The following is a 21,250-nucleotide window of genomic DNA, read 5'->3' on the forward strand; positions in this document are numbered from 1 at the left end:
AGGTGGAGTTCCGGATCAGCCCGGCAGCTAAAGAGTCCCGGATGTAGGTCTCCACTGATTCGCGTTCCGGACGTGAGAGGTTGTACAACCTACTGGACGGGTACTCAGCGCCCGGGACCAAATCGATGGCACAATCATACGGTCGGTGCGGGGGAAGAGTGAGCGCCAGATCTTTGCTGAAAATGTCAGCAAGATCATGGTACTCCTTTGGCACCGCCGATAGATTGGGGGGGACTTTAACCTCCTCATTAGCCGTCGTGCCGGGAGGAACCGAGGATCCTAAACACTCCCGGTGGCAGGTTTCGCTCCACTGCGTCACAACCCCGGACGGCCAATCTATCCGGGGATTGTGCTTCACCATCCATGGAAACCCCAAAATCACTCGGGAGGTAGATGGTGTTACATGGAACACGATCTCCTCCCTGTGATTCCCAGACACAACCAAGGTCACTGGTTGTGTCTGATGTGTGATTAATGGAAGCAGGGTGCCATCTAGTGCTCGCACCTGCAATGGTGCCGGCAGAGCCACCAGGGGGAGCCCTACTTCCTTTGCCCATCTGCTATCTAGCAGATTCCCTTCCGACCCCGTGTCTACCAGTGCTGGGGCGTGAAGGGTTAAATCCCCACAAAGGATCGTTACTGGGATTCATGCAGATTTGCGGGGTTTTCCCGCGTGCGTGTTATGGCCCACCCTTAGCCCAGTTTCTAAGGACGGGCGTTGTAGTTTGACCGTTTGGGGCAGTCCTTCTGCCGGTGCTCACAAGAGCCGCAGATAAAACACTCCCCGCGGGCCAGCCTCCTTTGTCTGATGTTTGTCTTCACTTTGGCCCTGCTCGTGTCCATAGCCTCCTCAGCAGGGGGAGCTGTAGCCACACGGAGCTCTCTGGCAGTGAAGCGTGGGGACGACGTCACCTTTTCGGAACCGGAAGGAGGAGGGACGGCTCGTGCCCGGTCACGCCCCCCGGCCTGCTCCCGACGATGCTCGTTTAAACGGTTGTCTAAGCGTATAACTAAATCGACAAGCCCGTCAAAATCCCGCGGTTCCTCCTTAGCCAGCAGCTGCTCCTTCAGGACCGGGGACAGTCCATTTACGAAGGCGGTGCGGAGCGCAACGTTATTCCAGCCGGACCTCGCTGCCGCGATGCGGAAGTCGACTGCATACTCAGCTGCGCTACGGCGCCCCTGTCTCATAGACAGCAGCATGTTCGAAGCGGTCTCGCCTCTGTTGGGATGGTCAAACACTTGTTTGAACTCCCGTACAAACCCAGTATAAGACGTTAGGAGCCGTGAATTCTGCTCCCAAAGCGCCGTAGCCCAGGCGCGTGCCTCTCCTCGAAGCAGATTAATAACATAAGCCACCCGGCTGGCGTCTGACGCGTACATGACAGGGCGCTGTGAAAAGACGAGCGAACACTGCATGAGGAAGTCTGCGCACGTCTCAACACAGCCCCCGTATGGTTCCGGAGGGCTTATGTATGCTTCAGGGGACGGTGGGGGGGTTCGTTGAATGACCAGTGGAACGTCTGATACAGGCCCAGGACCAGCCAGAGGAGTGGCTGCAGCAGCGCCCTGATCGCGCGCTTCCACCCTGGCGGTGAGAGCCTCCACCCTCCGATTAAGGAGGACATTCTGCTCGGTCACTAAATCTAACCGAGCCGTGAAGGCAGTTAAGATCTGCTGCAGCTCACTCAACACGCCTCCCGCTGACGCCTGCGCTCCTGGGTCTTCCATTGGCCGTTCAAGCTCGGGTTGACGCCCCTCGGAATCCATGACGATGGCCGAGAAATCCTGTTGGGAAGGTGTCATAGCACGGACCCACAACAGGGGGCGCAAATGAACGGACAATGAGTAAGCCAAAAAGTAACAATTTAATGTTGTGATAATATACAACTAAATTTACAGAAATTTGCACAGTCAATTAACACCAGGTGATGTGTGGGCAGGCTCGAAGATAGAAGACCCCCGACGAGAGAGAAGCCGCGTCCCACACGGCTTCCACCACCAACGGTCTGAAGAACACCGGAGCCGCCAAGTCCTGAGTCCCCAGGTGGCCTCTGTCTTCGGCTGTCGACCCTGGTACTGCTGGCAGAAAGCAGAGATAAGATGTGTGAGTGTGAGTCCGCACACTCAGTAATCCACAGTCCATACACAGTTAGGAGGGAGCACCTCCACCTCCAATCACACACTCGTGCAGCTCCTGGTTTAACCACTTATCTGGGTTGGGGTGTGAGGCGAAGCCGTCGCTGTCACACCAAACGCCAATTCCTCAGACAAGGCAACACTCCAGGAAAACGGCTGCAAACAGAAGTTCAGGTTATACACACAAAGTGTCAGTCAGCAGAGAAATTACCCTTTCAATAGTAGTCGATTTCTCAGCGAGGAGGTGGAGTTGCAGTCCGGCTTTTATGATGGTGATGATGACGATGAACAAGTGACAGCTGGTGCAGGGGATGAATGACAGCTGTCACTTCTTCTGGGTCTGGCGCCCTCTCGTGCTTGGAGCCCCCCACTCCAAGCAGGGCGCCCTCTGGTGGTGGTGGGCCAGCAGTACCTCCTCTTCAGCGGCCCACATAACAATCCATATTAGCCATCCTCTGAGCTGGAAAGTAACACTGATCTGAACAGCAGGTGGTTTGAGAAACGGAAGCGTAGGGACCGTCTACAAAGTACAAACACGAAAAAAAGGCACCAGAAAAATATTCAATAAATTCACTGGAAAAAAGGTGTGGTATCACCAAATTCACTGCACACTTCAGTGGTATCCTGCTGATTATACAACAGCACTCAGCACCCTGCTCAGCGTGCTGCTCTCGTTGGAGCGACATCTCTGCTATTTTGGCATTGTGGGATAGCTCATCCACAGATTGGGCTCGCCGGACTACTTTCACCTGACTCAGTGTCCGATTGTTTGCAGTGCTACTGGATGAGAGTATTGACTTCCATCATTTGGGTGTAAAAACACACGAGATACACAAGTTCATGTGCCAAATATACTCCTGATTTTTTGTTACCCATGAAAACACACTGTCACACAGGTCTGGGACCTACTTTTTGCGCAGGAATTCATCAAGCATGTTGGCTGCGAGCACGTACTAAGACAGAATATACAAAAACTGTATCGTTGTTTGGCCAACACGAGAGCATCCACGTTTAGCTTGCCATAAGCTAAGCTCCTGGCGCGCGTGAGAGTATGAGCGCTCAGTTTGGAAAAGGTCATTTAAAAAAAAAATTGGACAATTTTTTTATTGTTTAAATTTTCAAAAGCATCAGTGTTATAAGGTGTGATGCCATCCAATTCACTCCACACATCAGTGGTGTTCTGTTGGTTATACTACAGCACTGAGTTTGGAAAAAGGTCATTATAAATTTTCCATTGTTTAAATTTTCAGTAGCATCAATGTCATAAGGTGTAGTGACACAAAATTTACTGCACACAACAGTGGAGTCCTGCTGGTACTCAGTTTGGAAAAAGTCATTTTGAAAAATTTAGGAGAAATTTTTTATTGTTGGAATTTTCAATAGCATCAATGTTATTAGGTGTAGTGACACAAAATGTACTGCTAACAACAGTGGGTTCTTGCTGATTATACTACAGCACTCAGTTTGGTAAAAAGTAATTTTAAAACATTTTGGAGAATTTTTCATTGTTTAAATTTTCAATAGGATCAGTGTTATAAGGTGTGATGGCATCAAATTCACTCCACATATCAGTGGTGTTGTTATACAGCAGCACTCAGTTTGGAAAAAGGTAATTTAAAAAAAATTGAAGAAGTTTTTTCTTGCTTTAATTTTCAATAGCGTCAATGTTATAAGGTGTGGTGTCACCAAATCCACTGCACACATCAGTGATGTCCTGTTGATTATACTACAGCACTCAGTTTGGAAAAAAGTAATTTTAAAACATTTTGGAGATTTTTTTTTATTATTGGAATTTTCAATAGCATCAATGTCATAAGGTGTAGTGACACAAAATTTACTGCACACAACAATGGGGTCCTGCTGGTTATACTACAGTAATCAGTTTGGAAAAAGTCATTTTGAAAAATTTGGGAGAAATCTTTTATTGTTTGGATTTTCAATAGCATCATTGTCATAAGGTGTAGTGACACAAAATTTACTGCACACAACAGCGGGGTCCTGTTGGTTATACTGAAGCACTCAGCTTGGAAAAAAAATTTTTGGAGAATTTTTCATTATTTAAATTTTCAATAGCTTCAATGCCATAAGGTGTAGTGACACAAAATTTACTGCACACAAACTGATGTGTGTTGTGCAGTGAATTTGGTGACAACACACCTTATAACATTGATGCTATTGAAAATTCCATCAATAAAAAAATTCTCCAAAAATTTTCACATTTTTTTATTTTATTTTCATTTATATAGCGCCAAATCACAACAGAGTTGCCTCAAGGCGCTTCACACGAGTAAGGTCTAACCTTACCAACCCCCAGAGCAACAGTGGCATAGTATAACCAGTACAACCCCACATGTGTGCAGCAAATTTTATGTCACTACACCTTATCACATCAATGCTACTGAAAATTTAAACCATAAAAAAATTCTGCAAGTTTTTTTTAAATTACCTTTTTCCAAACTGAGTGCTGTAGTATAACCAGCAGGACCCCATTGTTGTGTGCAGTGAATTTTATGGCATCACACCTTATAGCACATGATGCTATTGAAAATTTAAACAATAAAAAAAAAAATTAAGAATTTTTTAAAATGATCTTTTTCCAAACTGAGTGCTGTTGTATAATCAGCAGGACACCACTTAAGTGTGAATTTGGTGATACCACACCTTTTTCCAATGAACTTATTTTTTCTGGTGCCTTATTTTTTGTGTTTGCACTTTGTAGATGGTCCCTACGCATCCGTTTCTCTGCCGCCAGCTCGTTCAGATCAATGTTATTTTTCCAGCTCAGAGGACGGCTCATATGGATAAAAATAAGGTTGTAGCTCGTTGTCTACCTTGCTGAGGTTAGAAACTAGTGTTATTTGCTTTCTACAACGTTTCCCCTACGATTTATTGAGCCGTGAACTTCAAATCTGTGAAAATCTTTCTAACTTTACCGGAGTTCTATTATGCCCTAAATTTTTACATTGGTAAATGGACTGCATTTATATAGCGCTGTTTCATCTGCATCAGATGCTCAAAGTGCTTTACATTTATCCCTCACATTTGCCACACACTGATGTCAGGGTACTGCCATGCAAGGCGCTCACTACACACCGGGAGCAACTTGGGTATTAAGGACCTTGCCCAAGGGCCCTTCGTGATTTTTACGGCCAGGCTGGAGTTTGAACTGAGGATCCTCTGGTCTGAAGCCCAACACTTATCCACTAGACCATCACCTCCCCTACATTACGATTTACTACCTCCTAATGGCTGTGTGAAGACAGTAACATTTGGCAGCCCTTATTGGTTCTATGAGGCATCCGCGAGGGACATGAATCACCTCTCCACCAACAAAGTTGGAAAAGGTTATGTTTGTTTGTCTGTCTGTTTGTTTGTTTGTTTGTGAACAGCCTGGACCCCACGATTGTTCATATATCTTTATGAAATTTTGACTGATGATTCATATCCTGATAAGCAAGAACTGATTCAATTTCAAGGTCATAGGTCAAAGGGAAAAATCTTGGAAAATTGAAAAGATCCCTATCTTTAACATGGAACAAAATTTAAAAATTCATAACTCTGTCACAAAACATCAGATTCCTTTCATATTTGAGAGAATTGTGTAGGATTGTATCTATCATTTTGTTCTAAAATTCTGGAAAAGTGGTTTCATGGCAGCTCATGGACCACCTTACTGAGAACAATCTTTTTGAGCCATTACAGTCCACTTTTAGAAAATATCACTCCACAGAGACAGCACTCACTAAAGCAGTGAATGACCTTCTGCAAGCAATGGACTCAGACACTACTACAGTTTTGGTGTTGCTAGATCTTAGTGCTGCCTTTGATACCGTGGATCATCATATTTTACTTGATAGGCTGGAGAGTCATTTTGGGATTACTGGAAGTGCCCTTGCATGGTTGACATCATACCTGTCCAGTCGTTTTCACTGTGTTTCATATAATAACACTACCTCTAATCTTAGTAACATGAAGTTTGGGTTCCACAGGGATCAGTCTTAGGTCCCCTGCTTTTCTCCTTTTATGTAGCACCCGTTGGGAATATACTGCGGCGTTTTGGGATTGCCTTTCATTGCTATGCTAATGATACTCAATTGTACATGCTGATAAGTGCTGGTAATCTCATTCACTTAAAGTCCTAGGAAGGTTGCCTTGCATCAGTGAGAAGTTGGATGTCTAGTAACTTCCTACTTTTAAACTCTGATAAGACTGAAATGATGGTTCTTGGTCCAGCAAGGCATCGGCATCAATTTTACCAGCTAGCGCTTATCTTAGGTTTGTGTGTTATACATCATACGGACAAAGTGAGGAACCTTGGGGTAATTTCCTACGTTTCTTACATTAGAGACATTACAAGGACTGCTTTCTTCCATCTGTGAAATATAGTGAAGATTTGCCCCATCTTATCTATGGCTGATGCTGAGACCCTGATTCATGCTTTTGTTTCTTCTAGATTGGATTATTGTAATGTCCTATTTTCAGGGTTACTGCAGTCCAGCATTAGGGGTCTCCAGCTGGTTCAGAATGCTGACTTTTGACACGAAGCAGAAAGTTTGACCATATTATCCCCATTCTGGTATCTCTTCATTGGCTTCCTGTCTCTGTGAGAGCAGAGTTTAATGTTTTACTGCTAACCTACAAAATTGGTCACGGAATGGCGCCTTGCTGGCCAACTTGGTGAAACCCTACATATTGGCACGGGCTCTGCATTTGCAGGATGCCGGACTACTCTGTGTTCCTAGGGTGAAGAAAAAGTTAGTGGGTCAAGGAGCCTTCTGTTACCGGGCCCCTGCTCTGTGGAATAGTCTCCCTGTGTCACTGAGGCAGTCTGATTCTGTGGACATTTTTAAGTCCAGGCTCAAAACACATTTGTTTTCCCATGCTTATGATGAGCACTTTATGTTTTTACAATTTTTATTTTGCTATATGCCTTTTATTTATTTTATTTAATTGTGTCTTTTAAGTTGTGCTTTTTAATCTTTCAGTTTTTTTAAATCTGTTTTTAAATTGTTTTTATATGAGGTGCCTTGAGACAATGTTGTTGTGAGTTGGTGCTGTATAAATTGAATGAATTTAAATAAATTGAATTGAATATTATTATCAGTATTATGATATTTTATTATTACTTCTAGTTTGTCGTTTGATTTCTAAATGGATCACAATGGAAATGTTTTCACTTTCTTGTGTCATCCATGTATTTTTAACGTGTTTACAATTATATTATGTACTTACATTGAATTTACTAAATAAAATCATGCATGCACGCACTCACACTTTTAATATAAAGATGATTTACCGCCCCCCTGCTGTAAAGGCGTGTTAGTCCACAATGTAATTAGCAACGTTAGCTAATATCCGTAGTTTCTCCAAAAATATTAGTCCTGTCAACATTCCGTTTTGACACTGTTCATCCTTGATCAAAATACATAAGCATACCAAATGGAAATGTCTGCTTTCCCCAATCACACACACTCAGAGCTTTTTTTTTTTTTTCTTCTGCATTCTGCTGCAAGCAGGTGCTTTTAATTCTTACAGACGCACAAACAGAGACGGTGGTGGATGACATCAAAAGTAATACTCTTTTCCCTCATGGTAACAACAACATGACACTTAACTAAACCGACTAAAGCAACTGAACTACAAAAACACAATAAATCAATAACACTAACAACACTGTCAAACTAACATGAACCACATTAACATTTAAAACCCCAAACTACCATGGTGCATTGCAGCACAATGTCCATTGTTTACTGGTTAGCAAAAACTGCAGATTTCACCAAAAATATTAGTCCTATCAACTTTACGTTTTCGCAGCATTCATTCTTGACCCAAAATACAGCATACCAAATAGCAAATGTCAGCTCTCTCTGGTTGCTGCGTGATCGAAGCCACACACACACACACATACATACACACACACACACACACACACACACACACACACACACACACACACACACACACACACACACACACACACACACACACACACACACACACACACATATATATATATACACCCCCAATTTCGTTGTAACACCCCACCCCCACCCCACCCCATTGACAATAAAGCCTATTCTATTCTATTCTATATGATATTGTATGGATTTCCATCCATCCATTTTACATACCTACTTACTCCAATTAAGGGTTGGGGGGGCGTGAGGCAGGGTGACAAGACTTAATATGTTTTAAATATCAAATCAATCAGTCACGGTCAGTCGACAAGCGCAGATTCATCAAGTGAACACTAGAGGACGATATAGGTCAGGTAATGAAGAATGATGTGACACCTGAGCACCAGCGGCCTCTGGTGACTGAGTGGTGCTACAGCAGATTCTCCGTTTTATTACTACCTTCATCCTCTCCGTCTGTAGGTGAATTAGTCCAGCAGAAACTGTCCAAATAAGAATAAACTCCCTGATATAGAAACCTCAGAGTACACAGTGAGGGCTGAACCAAAGATCAGATGGTGGAAGCTGAAGGAGGAAGACTATAGTGTGACATTCTCAGAGGAGGTGAGATAGAACTCCTACAGAAATAGTGAGGAAGACAGTTAGGAAGGTAGTGAGTGTGACATCTGGACAGAGGAAGTAAGACAACACATTGACGCAAATGAATGCAGATTGTTGGAGAAATGCAGAAAGTACAGAGGATTACAAAATGTTGCATAAGGTGAAGAGGTGGCAAAAGCTAAACAAAAGACATACAGCAAGCAGTACATGAAGTTGAACACTAGGATAGGAGAAACAGGTTTAGGTGGTAAAGAATGCCTGTGAAATGCACTAAAAAAGTGAGGCAAGAGTGTTGAAAAGGTGGAACGAGTACAACCCCTGGCAAAAATTATGGAATCACCGGCCTCGGAGGATGTTCATTCAGTTGTTTAATTTTGTAGAAAAAAAAGCAGATCACAGACATGACACAAAACTAAAGTAATTTCAAATGGCAACTTTCTGGCTTTAAGAAACACTATAAGAAATCAAGAAAAAAAGATTGTGGCAGTCAGTAACGGTTACTTTTTTAGACCAAGCAGAGGAAAAAAATATGGAATCACTCAGTTCTGAGGAAAAAATTATGGAATCACCATGTAAATTTTCATCCCCCAAACTAACACCTGCATCAAATCAGATCTGCTCGTTGACATTGACCCTATGTGTCTTTTTGCAAGGAATGTTTTGCAGTTTTTGCTCTATGGCAAGATGCATTATCATCTTGAAAAATGATTTCATCATCCCCAAACATCCTTTCAATTGTCCAAAATATCAACGTAAACTTGTGCATTTATTGATGATGTAATGACAGCCATCTCCCCAGTGTCTTTACCTGACATGCAGCCCCATATCATCAATGACTGTGGAAATTTACATGTTCTCTTCAGGCAGTCATCTTTATAAATCTCATTGGAACGGCACCAAACAAATGTTCCAGCATCATCACCTTGCCCAATGCAGATTCGAGATTCATCACTGAATATGACTTTCATCCAGTCATCCACAGTCCACGATTGCTTTTCCTTAGCCCATTGTAACCTTGTTTTTTCTGTTTAGTTGTTAGTGATGGCTTTCGTTTAGCTTTTCTGTATGTAAATCCCATTGCCTTTAGGCGGTTTCTTACAGTTCGGTCACAGACGTTGACTCCAGTTTCCTCCCATTCCTTCCTCATTTGTTTTGTTGTGCATTTTCGATTTTTGAGACATATTGCTTTAAGTTTTCTGTCTTGATGCTTTAATGTCTTCCTTGGTCTACCAGTATGTTTGCCTTTAACAACCTTCCCATGTTGTTTGTATTTGGTCCAGAGTTTAGACACAGCTGACTGTGAACAACCAACATCTTTTGCAACATTGCGTGATGATTTACCCTCTTTTAAGAGTCTGATAATCCTCTCCTTTGTTTCAACTGACATCTCTCATGTTGGAGCCATGATTCATGTCAGTCCACTTGGTGCAACAGCTCTCCAAGGTGTGATCACTCCTTTTTAGATGCAGACTAATGAGCAGATCTGATTTGATGCAGGTGTTAGTTTTGGGAATGAAAATTTACAGGGTGATTCCATAATTTATTCCTCAGAATTGAGTGAGTCCATATTTTTTTCCCTCTGCTTGGTCTAAAAAAATAACCATTACTGACTGCCACAGTTATTTTTCCTGATTTCTTATAGTGTTTTTTAAAGCCAGAAAGTTGCCATTTGAAATGACTTTAGTTTTATGTCATGTCTGTCATCTGCTTTTTTTCTACAAAATTAAACAACTGAATGAACATACCTCCGAGGCTGGTGATTCCATAATTTTTGCCAGGGGATGTACTTTGAGGAGCTGCTGAATAAAGAAAATGATGAGAGAAGGTTGGATCATGTGGAGAAAGTGAAGCAGGAAGAATGATGAAATTGTTTGGGGTATTTTTGAGGTCACCTTGTATAAAAAGGTTTACCTTGATATACAAAGTCTTTGTCAACATATCACACACACAAAGTTTCAGAAACAGGGCCCCTGATGGCCGCAATTACCACTGAAACATCCCCACGTGAAATTTGTCTGAGGTGTTACTGAGGCGACCTACACAGCAAAATCACCAGTGTTAAATTGTTTGTTTGTTTATTCTAAGTCAACATAATATATAAACAATAATATAAACAATATATAAACAAATAGTACAGTTTTATGTACACACTTGACACTGTTCATAAAATTATGAAAAGAAAAAAGAAAATTAATAAAGACAAAAAAAGGCATAAATGAATTAACATAACACAAACAGAATCAACTTGGAAAGGAGTGGGATGAAGACAAGCTTATTGACTCCCAGCCCCAAATCCATCCTCAATTAAATTAAATTACTTAAATTACATGGTTGCCGTCATTTTGAGCTTAATATTTCATATATAATATATAAAGCATATAAATGATACAATTATATTTGTATGTGAACATACACCCACACACACATACATATGAGGGTGATTCTTAGACTACGGGCACTTATTATGTCCTGTGATCATATTGTATGAAAAACAGAAAAAAGGGGAAATTTCACACTTTTATAGTTATCTTTACAATGAAAGTGTGTTAAGAAATTTGTTCTAGTAGTCTATGATGACTTTTTCTCCTTTTTTCAGCATCATTATATGCAAATATTGCTGTTTTGTGCTTGTCCCACACCCAGACTTTTGATCTTCAATGATAAAAATGAATGGTAAAGAAACGTTTTTTCTAATGTTTTAAAATATCTCTGAATAAAATATCAGTAAAATAATCAAAACATAATTGGGGTATTCAATGTCATACAACTGTTGTGATTTTTTTTAAACAAAATGTAATTGTCCCACACTATTGCTGTAATTTCCACCACAACACTGTAATGTCCCTTTAAACAGTTTGTATGAAAGATTGTTTGGGTAGTTTCTATGGAGATAAACAGTGACATCAGAGCACATGTATATAGCACCAAATCACAACAAACAGTTGCCCCAAGGTGCTTTATATTGTAAGGCAATGGTGTGGTGGAAATTACATTTACAAGGCCAATAGTGCCCGTAGTTAAAGAATCACCCATGAACACACACATACATACACATACATACATATCCATATATACACACATACACACACACATACATATATACACACACACTCACACACATACACATATATACACATACTATATATATATATATATATATATATATATATATATATATATATATATATATATATATATATATATATATATATATATACATACATATCCATATATACACACATACACACACACATACATATCCATATATACACACACACTCACACACACACACACACACACACACACACACACACACACACACACACACACACACACACACACACACACACACACACACACACACATATACGAGTATATACATATATACTCAACAAAAATATAAATGCAACACTTTTGGTTTTGCTCCCATTTTGTATGAGATGAACTCAAAGATCTAAAACTTTTTCCACATACACAATATCACCATTTCCCTCAAATATTGTTCACAAACCAGTCGAAATCTGTGATAGTGAGCACTTCTCCTTTGCTGAGATAATCCATCCCACCTCACAGGTGTGCCATATCAAGATGCTGATTAGACACCATGATTGGTGCACAGGTGTGCCTTAGACTGTCCACAATAAAAGGCCACTCTGAAAGGTGCAGTTTTGTTTTATTGGGGGGGATACCAGTCAGTATCTGGTGTGACCACCATTTGCCTAATGCAGTGTGCAACACATCTCCTTCACATCATCCATGAAGAGAACACCTCTCCAACGTGCCAAACGCCAGCAAATGTGAGCATTTGCCCACTCAAGTCGGTTACGACGATGAACTGGAGCCAGGTCGAGACCCCGATGAGGACGACGAGCATGCAGATGAGCTTCCCTGAGACGGTTTCTGACAGTTTGTGCAGAAATTCTTTGGTTATGCAAACCGATTGTTTCAGCAGCTGTCTGAGTGGCTGGTCTCAGACGATCTTGGAGATGAACATGCTGGATGTGGAGGTCCTGGGCTGGTGTGGTTACACGTGGTCTGCGGTTGTGAGGCTGGTTGGATGTACTGCCAAATTCTCTGAAACGCCTTTGGAGACGGCTTATGGTAGAGAAATGAACATTCAATACACGAGCAACAGCTCTGGTTGACATTCCTGCTGTCAGCATGCCAATTGCACGCTCCCTCAAATCTTGTGACATCTGTGGCATTGTGCTGTGTGATAAAACTGCACCATTCAGAGTGGCCTTTTATTGTGGGCAGTCTAAGGCACACCTGTGCACTAATCATGGTGTCTGATCAGCATCTTGATATGGCACACCTGTGAGGTGGGATGGATTATCTCAGCAAAGGAGAAGTGCTCACTATCACAGATTTAGACTGGTTTGTGAACAATATTTGAGGGAAATGGTGATATTGTGTATGTGGAAAAAGTTTTAGATCTTTGAGTTCATCTCATACAAAATGGGAGCAAAACCAAAAGTGTTGCGTTTATATTTTTGTTGAGTGTACATACACACACACATATATATATATATATATATATATATATATATATATATATATATATATATATATATATATATATATATATATGTATATATACATACATACATACATACATACATATACACACACATGCACATACACATATAAATATAAACGTAACATAATACAATACCATAGTAATATAATATAACACAGGAGTGAATAACAATTGCACACTGGACAGTATAGACAAAATAACACACAACAGAGGACCAGACAAGACACACAAGGAACACATATCGTTGGATTTATTATGATGATTATTATTACTGTTGTTGTTTACCCTGCTTAGTTTGAGGCACTTGAGATGAGTGCATTAAAACCACAGGTCCTTGGTGAGGACCCATTAAAATATGGGGTCGTATGAGGTGCAATTAAAACCACAGGTCCTTGGTAAGGACCTGCTAAAGCATGGGGTCGTATGAGGTGCATTATGAGGTCGTATGAGGTGCAATTAAAAACACAGTTCCTTGGTGAGGACCTGCTAAAGCATGGAGTCATATGAGGTGCAATTAAAAAACACAGGACCTTAGTGAGGCAATATCCTGAGGTTATCCCAAGACGTTACTACCCACTGGTCCTACTAAAGTTTAATGTTGGTGCATTAAAATGGCAGGTCTGATGGTGAGATGGTCTCTCAAGGCAGGGGGCTATCCTGGAGTACCAGCCCTAGAGACCTGCCAGGTGTGAATATAGAGAATTGGAATGGTCGTGGATACTAAAACAGAATGGAACCAGCAGCATAACATCATTAACACTGACAGTGTCTATATGGTAAATAAATAAACTGAATTTATATAGCGCTTTTCCATCTGCATCAGACGCTCAAAGTGCTTTACAATTAATACCTCACCTGACACATGCTCCTTTGTTTGTATTGTTTTCAAGGTTATCCAAAAATAAGAGAAAATAGATGTAAGTCCCTTCAACTGCTCCCTTGTTTTCACTCAGGGTTGCCACAGCAGATCCAACATGGATCTGCATTGACATGTTTTACACCGGATGCCCTTCCTCACACAACTCCACATTGCATGAAGAAATGTGGCAGGGGTGGGGTTTGAACCGGGAACCTTCTGCACTGAAACCAAGCACACTAACTGCTTGGCCACCATGTAAATCAATGTAATTATTTCAATTCAATTACATTTATTTATATAACACCAAATCACAACATAAGTTCCCCCCAAGGTGGTTCATGAGGGTGAGGTGTCACCTTACTATTCCCCCCCCCCCATAGGCAACAGTGGTCAACAATAACTCCCTCTGGCATTTTGAGGAAGAAACCTCAAGCAGACCAGACTCAGAGAGGTGACCAACAGGTGGCTAATTAAATGTGTAAACTATCATTCATTCATATAAAAGCACCTTGACTGAACCTCATTACATTGCAAAAACATGCTTGGCGGCATACTTTTTATGACTTCACTGTTACACTGATCCAAACAAAACCATAACACACATTCAAGTACAAACATTTTAACAATAAATCAAGCAGGAAAGGAATAAAACTAAACTATGACCTCATGAAAGACAAGAAAAGTTCAAACTTGCAGGGAAACTGAGTGTCTTTTGTCGCTCACTGGCAGTCACACCTATTTCTAATCCATCATCAAGCCACCATTGATTTACAATCCAGCAGGTGGCAGACGTGTATGGGATATTTAAAAAGGCAAAAAACTTGCTTTTTAGATTTATGTAGTGCATCAACACTCACCAGATGTGACTGTTTTTTTTTCTCATAATATGTTTATTAAAGCTTGTGTTTTCACGTTCTTAACATTTGTTGTTTTTGAGCTATATTAACAAACTGTAGGGGTGGGCTCATTCATTCATGTCATTGCTCACTGAATCTTAGGGGACACATGCTTAGGAATATATTGTTCTGTAACTGTGCAAGCTTTTTAATTTTTTATGTTTCAGTGTATGTATTTATTTTATTTTCGGCCTGCCTGCTTTGAGGAAATGGTTTGCATCTTGCAGTAAACATTACATTTACTCTGGAGAACTTCTCCTGGTTGATTGACTGGTTGAAATTATTTAGTAAAATTCAATTCATGTACACAAATAAATACATTCACATATGCATGGATGACACATTTCGACTACCTTGGACTTTGCTGGTATGTTTTTGTTTGTTTGTTGCTGGTATTTTGCAGTCACTTTGTTTTTTGTTTTTTTCTTTGTTTGTTTTTTGCTGTGCGTAAAACCAAAACCATGTCACTGACTTGCTCATTCCACTGACAGCAGCAGTCTCCTCCCACTGAGGTGGCTGTGAGTGTGAAGAGGAGCACTCTGGGCTTTCACACACATACAGGAAGAAGTTGAATAAGTGCAAAAACAAGGCGCCTTTTTAACGTCGACTTGTGCACTTTCGTTTCTTTTTGGTCGCAGTGCTGAAATGTAGATCTGGAGTTATGAAGGCGATCCTGAGGACTGGTGCCAAACGGAAAACGCTGTAACCGCGTGGATTACTCCAGTCGTCATTTAAATGGACAAACAGGACAACTCTTGAGCGAATCTCGTGTAAAATGTCAGAACACAGGTCGAGTTTTCTTCACATTGGAGACATTGTGTCTCTTTACGCGGAAGGCTCGGTGAATGGCTTCATCAGTACTTTGGGGTATGTTCCTCTCTGTTCAGTGTGCGCTCCATATGGACAGAGCTCTGTCATTCTTAATCTCACTTTAACTTGTGCTTCTGCTCAAGGCCTGGCAGCGCCGAAATGCAGCTTTGCGCAGATGTAGCATGAATGCAAAGCAGCCAGGTATAAAATCCACTGCTCGCTTTTCTTGTGCTGAACAGCCCACAGCGGGCACCTGACATGGGACCAGTCCAGTTTAAAGGGGTCCTCAGCAAACCAGGGATAAATGATGCGTATTTTTCTTCCCATTCGCTTCAATTCATGATCAGCCTGTTTTCATTTCAGCCATGTGGCAGCACTGTTTTCTATCGTGTGTCCCTCTGTGAACAAGACAACTCACCTTTGATCCTACCTGGATCAGACTTTGATGATCGATGATCTGTCAAGGACAAAGTGATTTGATTTTGAGAAAAATTGGTTAAAGGCAAGCAATCCAGAAGCAGAAGTATTGTTCAAATTTCCTTTTTTTTAATGCATTTCAGAAAAGTTATTGCAACTGTTTAACCTTTAAGTTAAAGTATGTTGCAGTTTCTGGAGAGGCGAGACATATGCACTTCCAGAAGTGGTAGTCATTTTCAGGAGTGCAAAAACTTCTTTTTTTCTGATTTGCACGGTGTGCGACACACATATCTATGGTATGTTCTGCTCAATATGAGAAGATGGACAATCTCCAAAGTTTAGTCCACCACTTCCAGGAGGGCTATGCACAGCTCTGGATTCACAAAACGGTTCTATGTAGATGTCTCAGTTGCCCAGCAGCAACCTTGCACTTACTTTCTCTTCAATGGTTTAAGAGTACAATTAAGGTTTAATTTTTCTGAAATGCATAAAAAGTGTGGTAATTTGAACAATACATTTAGATCACTACAACAGCTTTGCACACATCTGGTTTCCAATATGGTCCAGGTCAAATTCTGGAAGTTTTTCTTGTCATATGGTGTGGAACATACATAATGAATAAATAGAATGTCTATATTGTGAAAGTGGTTAACAATCACAGTTAAAGTCTAATATGAGCTAATATGTCAGCTTATTTATTGGTCACTTGAATTTTGACCTTGAATGGTGAAACACAATGTCATAAGCACAAGTTGTTGAAATACAAACGGACTGTAACACAAGTTGTTAGTACGCTTGTTTTCAGAACAGAAGGTCCCTGGTTCAAGACTGCCTGTGACCTGTTCTCCCTGTACATCTGGAGGTGTCATGCCGAATCAACATGCTGTAGATGTAGTTAACATATTTAACCATTACTAAGACCATTTGTAGCTATTACTGCTGTTTATAACTGGCAGTTTGGTGCAGAGTTCTCCCGTGCAGGGCCACGACACAGCTTGTGATTGGATTGAGGGTGGCTAGGTGTGCTAATTGGAATGGTACGGCCAAGTCAGGCAAGGTCTAGAGCTGGTTGCTTTTCATCTTTTTCAATTTGTAGCCAAGTCTGTGTTGAACACAGAAAATGTTAATCAGTGATATCAAGAGCTGAGCATGAGTTCACCTGGAGTGTACATCAGGCTCACCCAGAGTTACACAAAGCTGCTCTGCGTTGTCCCGAGTTGAGTGCAAGCTGGGTCAAGGTGTGGGGAGTTGACCGAGCTCTGAAAAAAAAAAAAATTACCTTTCCTGACTTTCATTGAGTGGTGTGTCTGCTCGGGGGGGCAGCCCTCATTCAGGCAGGCGAGAGCTGCTTTTCTTTGTAGCTTTTCACACCGTACTGCAATAAACCCCAACTAACAGCTGAGTTTCTGCTCTGCAAAAAGCTTCAGTGCAAAGTGGAATGTCACAATGGTTCCGGGTGCTCTGAGCCTGCCAACCAGCTGAAAGGCTAGACGTGAACCAGTCTGCCCCACCCATCACCTCTTTGTCTTTTTTGTTCTCTCTCTCTCTCTTTCTCTTTCTCTCTCTTTCTTTCCTTTTTTTCCTGTTTTTAAATTCCTTTTGCAAACCGAAGAGGCACAGCAGCAGGTGGCATTGATCCTTGAGGTGTTGTGGCCTGGCTGATCTGACTGTAAGGTTTTGTAGCAAATTTCTGCTGAAATGTGCTCATACTTTGGCTTTACTCAACAGTGTTGACTGAGTCACTATCTGTAGGAGTGGAAACAGCCATTATACCTTCTGCTGCTGAAACAGTCTCATAACTGGATAAGGCCTCTGCCAGTACACATGTGAACAGCAGACTGGGGCTGTGGGCATTATGAAGCATTTATCAATGCTCCAATAAGTCATGTCACTTGGCAGGACTGCTGAGTATTTTATTGCAGGCACTGTTGTGTCTGAACCCACCACAAAAGCCTGCAGGAACCTCCCTGAGCCACAATAAAACTACTAACGATACCCATGTTTGCTGAAGATAACCTGTAAATTCCACACACATGCAGACAATTCCCGTTCTTAAACTTATTCTCAGGGTCTTTTGCGTAATCATGACCGAGTAGTGTTGTTGACCTCTTGTGTTTTCCATCTTACTTTGTTTAGTGACACATTTTTGTGCACTTACTAGTTACAAGTACTTTTATTGTCAAACTGTAGTCATTGGTAAGTAAAAGATAAAAGCTTTACCCTATGGTCAGATTAGCTACAATTGAAACTGATAAGCAGTTGGCATTTGTCCCTTGATGGGTGCTCCCGTAATGTGGTCAGCCCGTGGTTACCTGGCCTTTTCATGCACATGGTTTAATGATAGATTATCAAGGACGGAGAAAACAGATGCTGTCACTATGATCTTTTCCTCCATGCTTAACTTCCTCACACAACCAAATTTTGATTAATTTGTTTCAGTAAAAGGTGCCGTAGTGATGCTCCTCTTCAGGATGTATGGTACCTCACCTCAGAGGTATTATCTGCTTTCAAAACAGAGTTTTTAGATTTAAAATAATTTTTTTTTTCCCTAATTTTAAAAAATAATAGAGGAAGAATACCAAATATGAGATTTATACAGAAAATACAGCTGTCTGGGACCATCTTGGATTATTTTGTCTGAGCAACCAACCAACTTGCGTCATGCTGCATTCACTCTGATTGCTGTTGCCATGTTGCATTACTCAACGTTTGCATAAAATAGACTTCTTTTCTATGTTGGCCCTGCCTACCTGTCGGCACAGTGAAAATTTGTTTCTTGTCGTTGTAAAACACCCACTCTTACTGAAAATGAGTGTCAGATGGTCACGTTGCCGCTGTTTCATGTAGCTAATGTGACCAAAGGGTAAGAATGGGAACAATAAAATACCCTTCATTTAAATAGTCGACACCTGATGCATTTGTAAACAGAACTGTCACTCTGCCACTAATACAAAACAGAAGGCTGTTTCTTGATGGCATTTTCATAAATGTCTCAGCAGCACACAAAATTCAGTTATGCATATTTAATATATAAGCAAAACTTTAAAATATATTTGTATACAAAATTCAATTTTCTCATGGTAATTAAAAAAAAATTATAAATTTATCTCAAACTGTTTCTGGCCAAATTACTAAGAAGATCCCTTAAAGTCTCTGTGTAGGCTCTCAGTTGTCCATGTGGTTTCCATAGTAGAGAAGCTTGAATCTTCTGTCTCTACAAGAGTCAAGACAGAAGTCAGACTACCAGAGCAAGAATTTTAACTGAGGAAGCTTCTGTGGTTTGAAGCGAAACGTCCTCACGTCAAGCGTCAAGACAGAAGTCAGACTACCAGAGCAAAAATTTTAACTGAGGAAGCTTCTGTGGTTTGAAGCGAAACGTCCTCACGTCAAGCAACCCAGTCCAGTCGAAGATTCAAGCTTCTCTACTATCCCTTAAAGTCATTTTAGACTTCTGTAATGAATGTCACCATAGTCCATCTCAGCATCCAAATATTGAGTATGTATGTACTAAATGTCAGTTAGTACATACTACCCAGTAGGGCTGAAACAGTTAGTCGAGTAACTGAAATAATTCGATTACAAAAAATGATCGAGGCAAATTCTGTGCCTCGAAGCTCCGTTTAACGTTCTAGTACATATGCCAGGCCTGTGTGTGAAGCTGTAATGTCCCCAGAAAAAAAAAAAAACAGAAGACTAGAGCATGCACACAAGCCACGCAAGACCTAATCAATTTAGCACAAAAGCTGCATCTTTCCAACGCAACACAAAAAGAGTAAAATAAAGCCTTTTAGGAGAAAGACGGTCCACGCTGATTGTCTGAAATCGCTTACTGCGCATTTAAAGCGAAGCAGTGTGTTTCTGTTTTTTTTTTTTTTTAAAACAGTTTCGTCCGCTGGCTGCTCTTCGCTCTATCTGGGGAGTGACAGCCGCACTGTCTCTCTCTGCCCGGTGTGAGGGGCTCTCAGCACTCCCCTCACACCGGGCGAGTCAAAGCTCCATCATCGGCCACACTGACAAACAGTCTCTGAAAGAAGATCCTCTCTTTCTTCTGTGTTTTGCTCAGACTCGCACTGAGTGTTTCGCGTTTTAATTTTCACTTTGTTGGGTAACACACAATGCTTCACAAACACGGTAACTTAAATAAAATAATTTTGAAAAGTGACTGCGAGGCTTGCATGTTCAACCTCCAGCTGAAATGCATCTGCTGAATCGCAGAGAAAGAGGGATTTTTAAAAAATCGTGCAGTGACCCAGTCCACCAACCTTAAAAAAAAAAAAAAAAACCCAAAACTTAAAAATGGTTAAATTTTACAAGTTAGGGAAAACAAAAAAACAGAAAGCCACATCCCATCGCCATTTCAGCAAAATGTCAAGACTTTGGTCCAACTTTGGCTGAGCTCCTGACACTGGGAAAGATCCAAAACTTGTAAAGATGTGAAAAAATAAATAATTACCCAGGAGAACGGAGAGCGATACACTAAATTTGACAGTCTGAGTGATATTGCAGCGACATTGCGTCATTGCTTAGGGAGAGCCCTGGACTGTTAATGTTGGATAAAAACTAGGGGTGTAACGATACACAATAATCATGGTTCGATACATACCTTGGTTTTGAGGTCACAGTTCGATTCATTTTCGGAACAGTATGGGAACAAAGTGCAAAACCTTAATTTGCTTGTTGTTTAAACAAACAATATATTGTAACATTATACAAATAGGAAAATAAAATAATTGCAAAGTGCTGCCTGTTAATAAGTTAAATAAAATGTTCTCAAATAAACAACAAATATCTCAATTGATGCACTCAATTGATTTCTTGACATCTGCTCTCCTCATGCAGCGTGAATTCACACACACACACACACACACACAATGTAAATATAAGGTCTTACCTGTGCGTTCTGCATGCAGGTTAGGTGAATTGGAAACTTTAAATTGCCTGTAGGTGTGCGTGCGGGTGTGAATGTGTTTTTGTTTATGTGGCCCTGTGGCAGACTGGTGTCCTGTCTAGGGTGTACCCCGCCTCATGCCCTATGACTGCTGGGATAAGTTCCAGCTAGTGTGTCTTAATT

General features: G+C 41.1%; 1 protein-coding gene and 1 long non-coding RNA gene across 7 annotated transcripts in view; one reads left to right on the top strand and one right to left on the bottom strand.

The window, feature by feature from the left end:
* Window positions 1-1,879: 1,879 nt before the first annotated feature.
* Window positions 1,880-13,467, bottom strand: LOC117515131. Its single transcript, XR_004562069.1, has 3 exons — window positions 13,266-13,467; window positions 12,553-12,557; window positions 1,880-1,890 (listed from the first exon to the last, which is right to left on the bottom strand). It is a non-coding gene; the product is annotated as an uncharacterized LOC117515131 (long non-coding RNA).
* Window positions 13,468-15,467: 2,000 nt separating this feature from the next.
* Window positions 15,468-21,250, top strand: part of itpr2 (inositol 1,4,5-trisphosphate receptor, type 2) — a 208,493-nt gene continuing 202,710 nt past the window's right edge. For 5 of the 6 annotated variants that reach the window (XM_034176794.1, XM_034176795.1, XM_034176797.1 and 2 more), the window contains exon 1: window positions 15,468-15,819. In XM_034176794.1, the coding sequence (XP_034032685.1) occupies window positions 15,728-15,819 (92 nt within the window). In that variant the 5' untranslated portion in view covers window positions 15,468-15,727. The remainder of the gene's footprint in view (window positions 15,820-21,250) is intronic. The other variant, XM_034176796.1, reaches the window with a different exon arrangement.

Source organism: Thalassophryne amazonica, chromosome 8 (assembly GCF_902500255.1).
Source record: "Thalassophryne amazonica chromosome 8, fThaAma1.1, whole genome shotgun sequence".
NCBI classification, from domain to species: Eukaryota; Metazoa; Chordata; class Actinopteri; order Batrachoidiformes; family Batrachoididae; genus Thalassophryne; species Thalassophryne amazonica.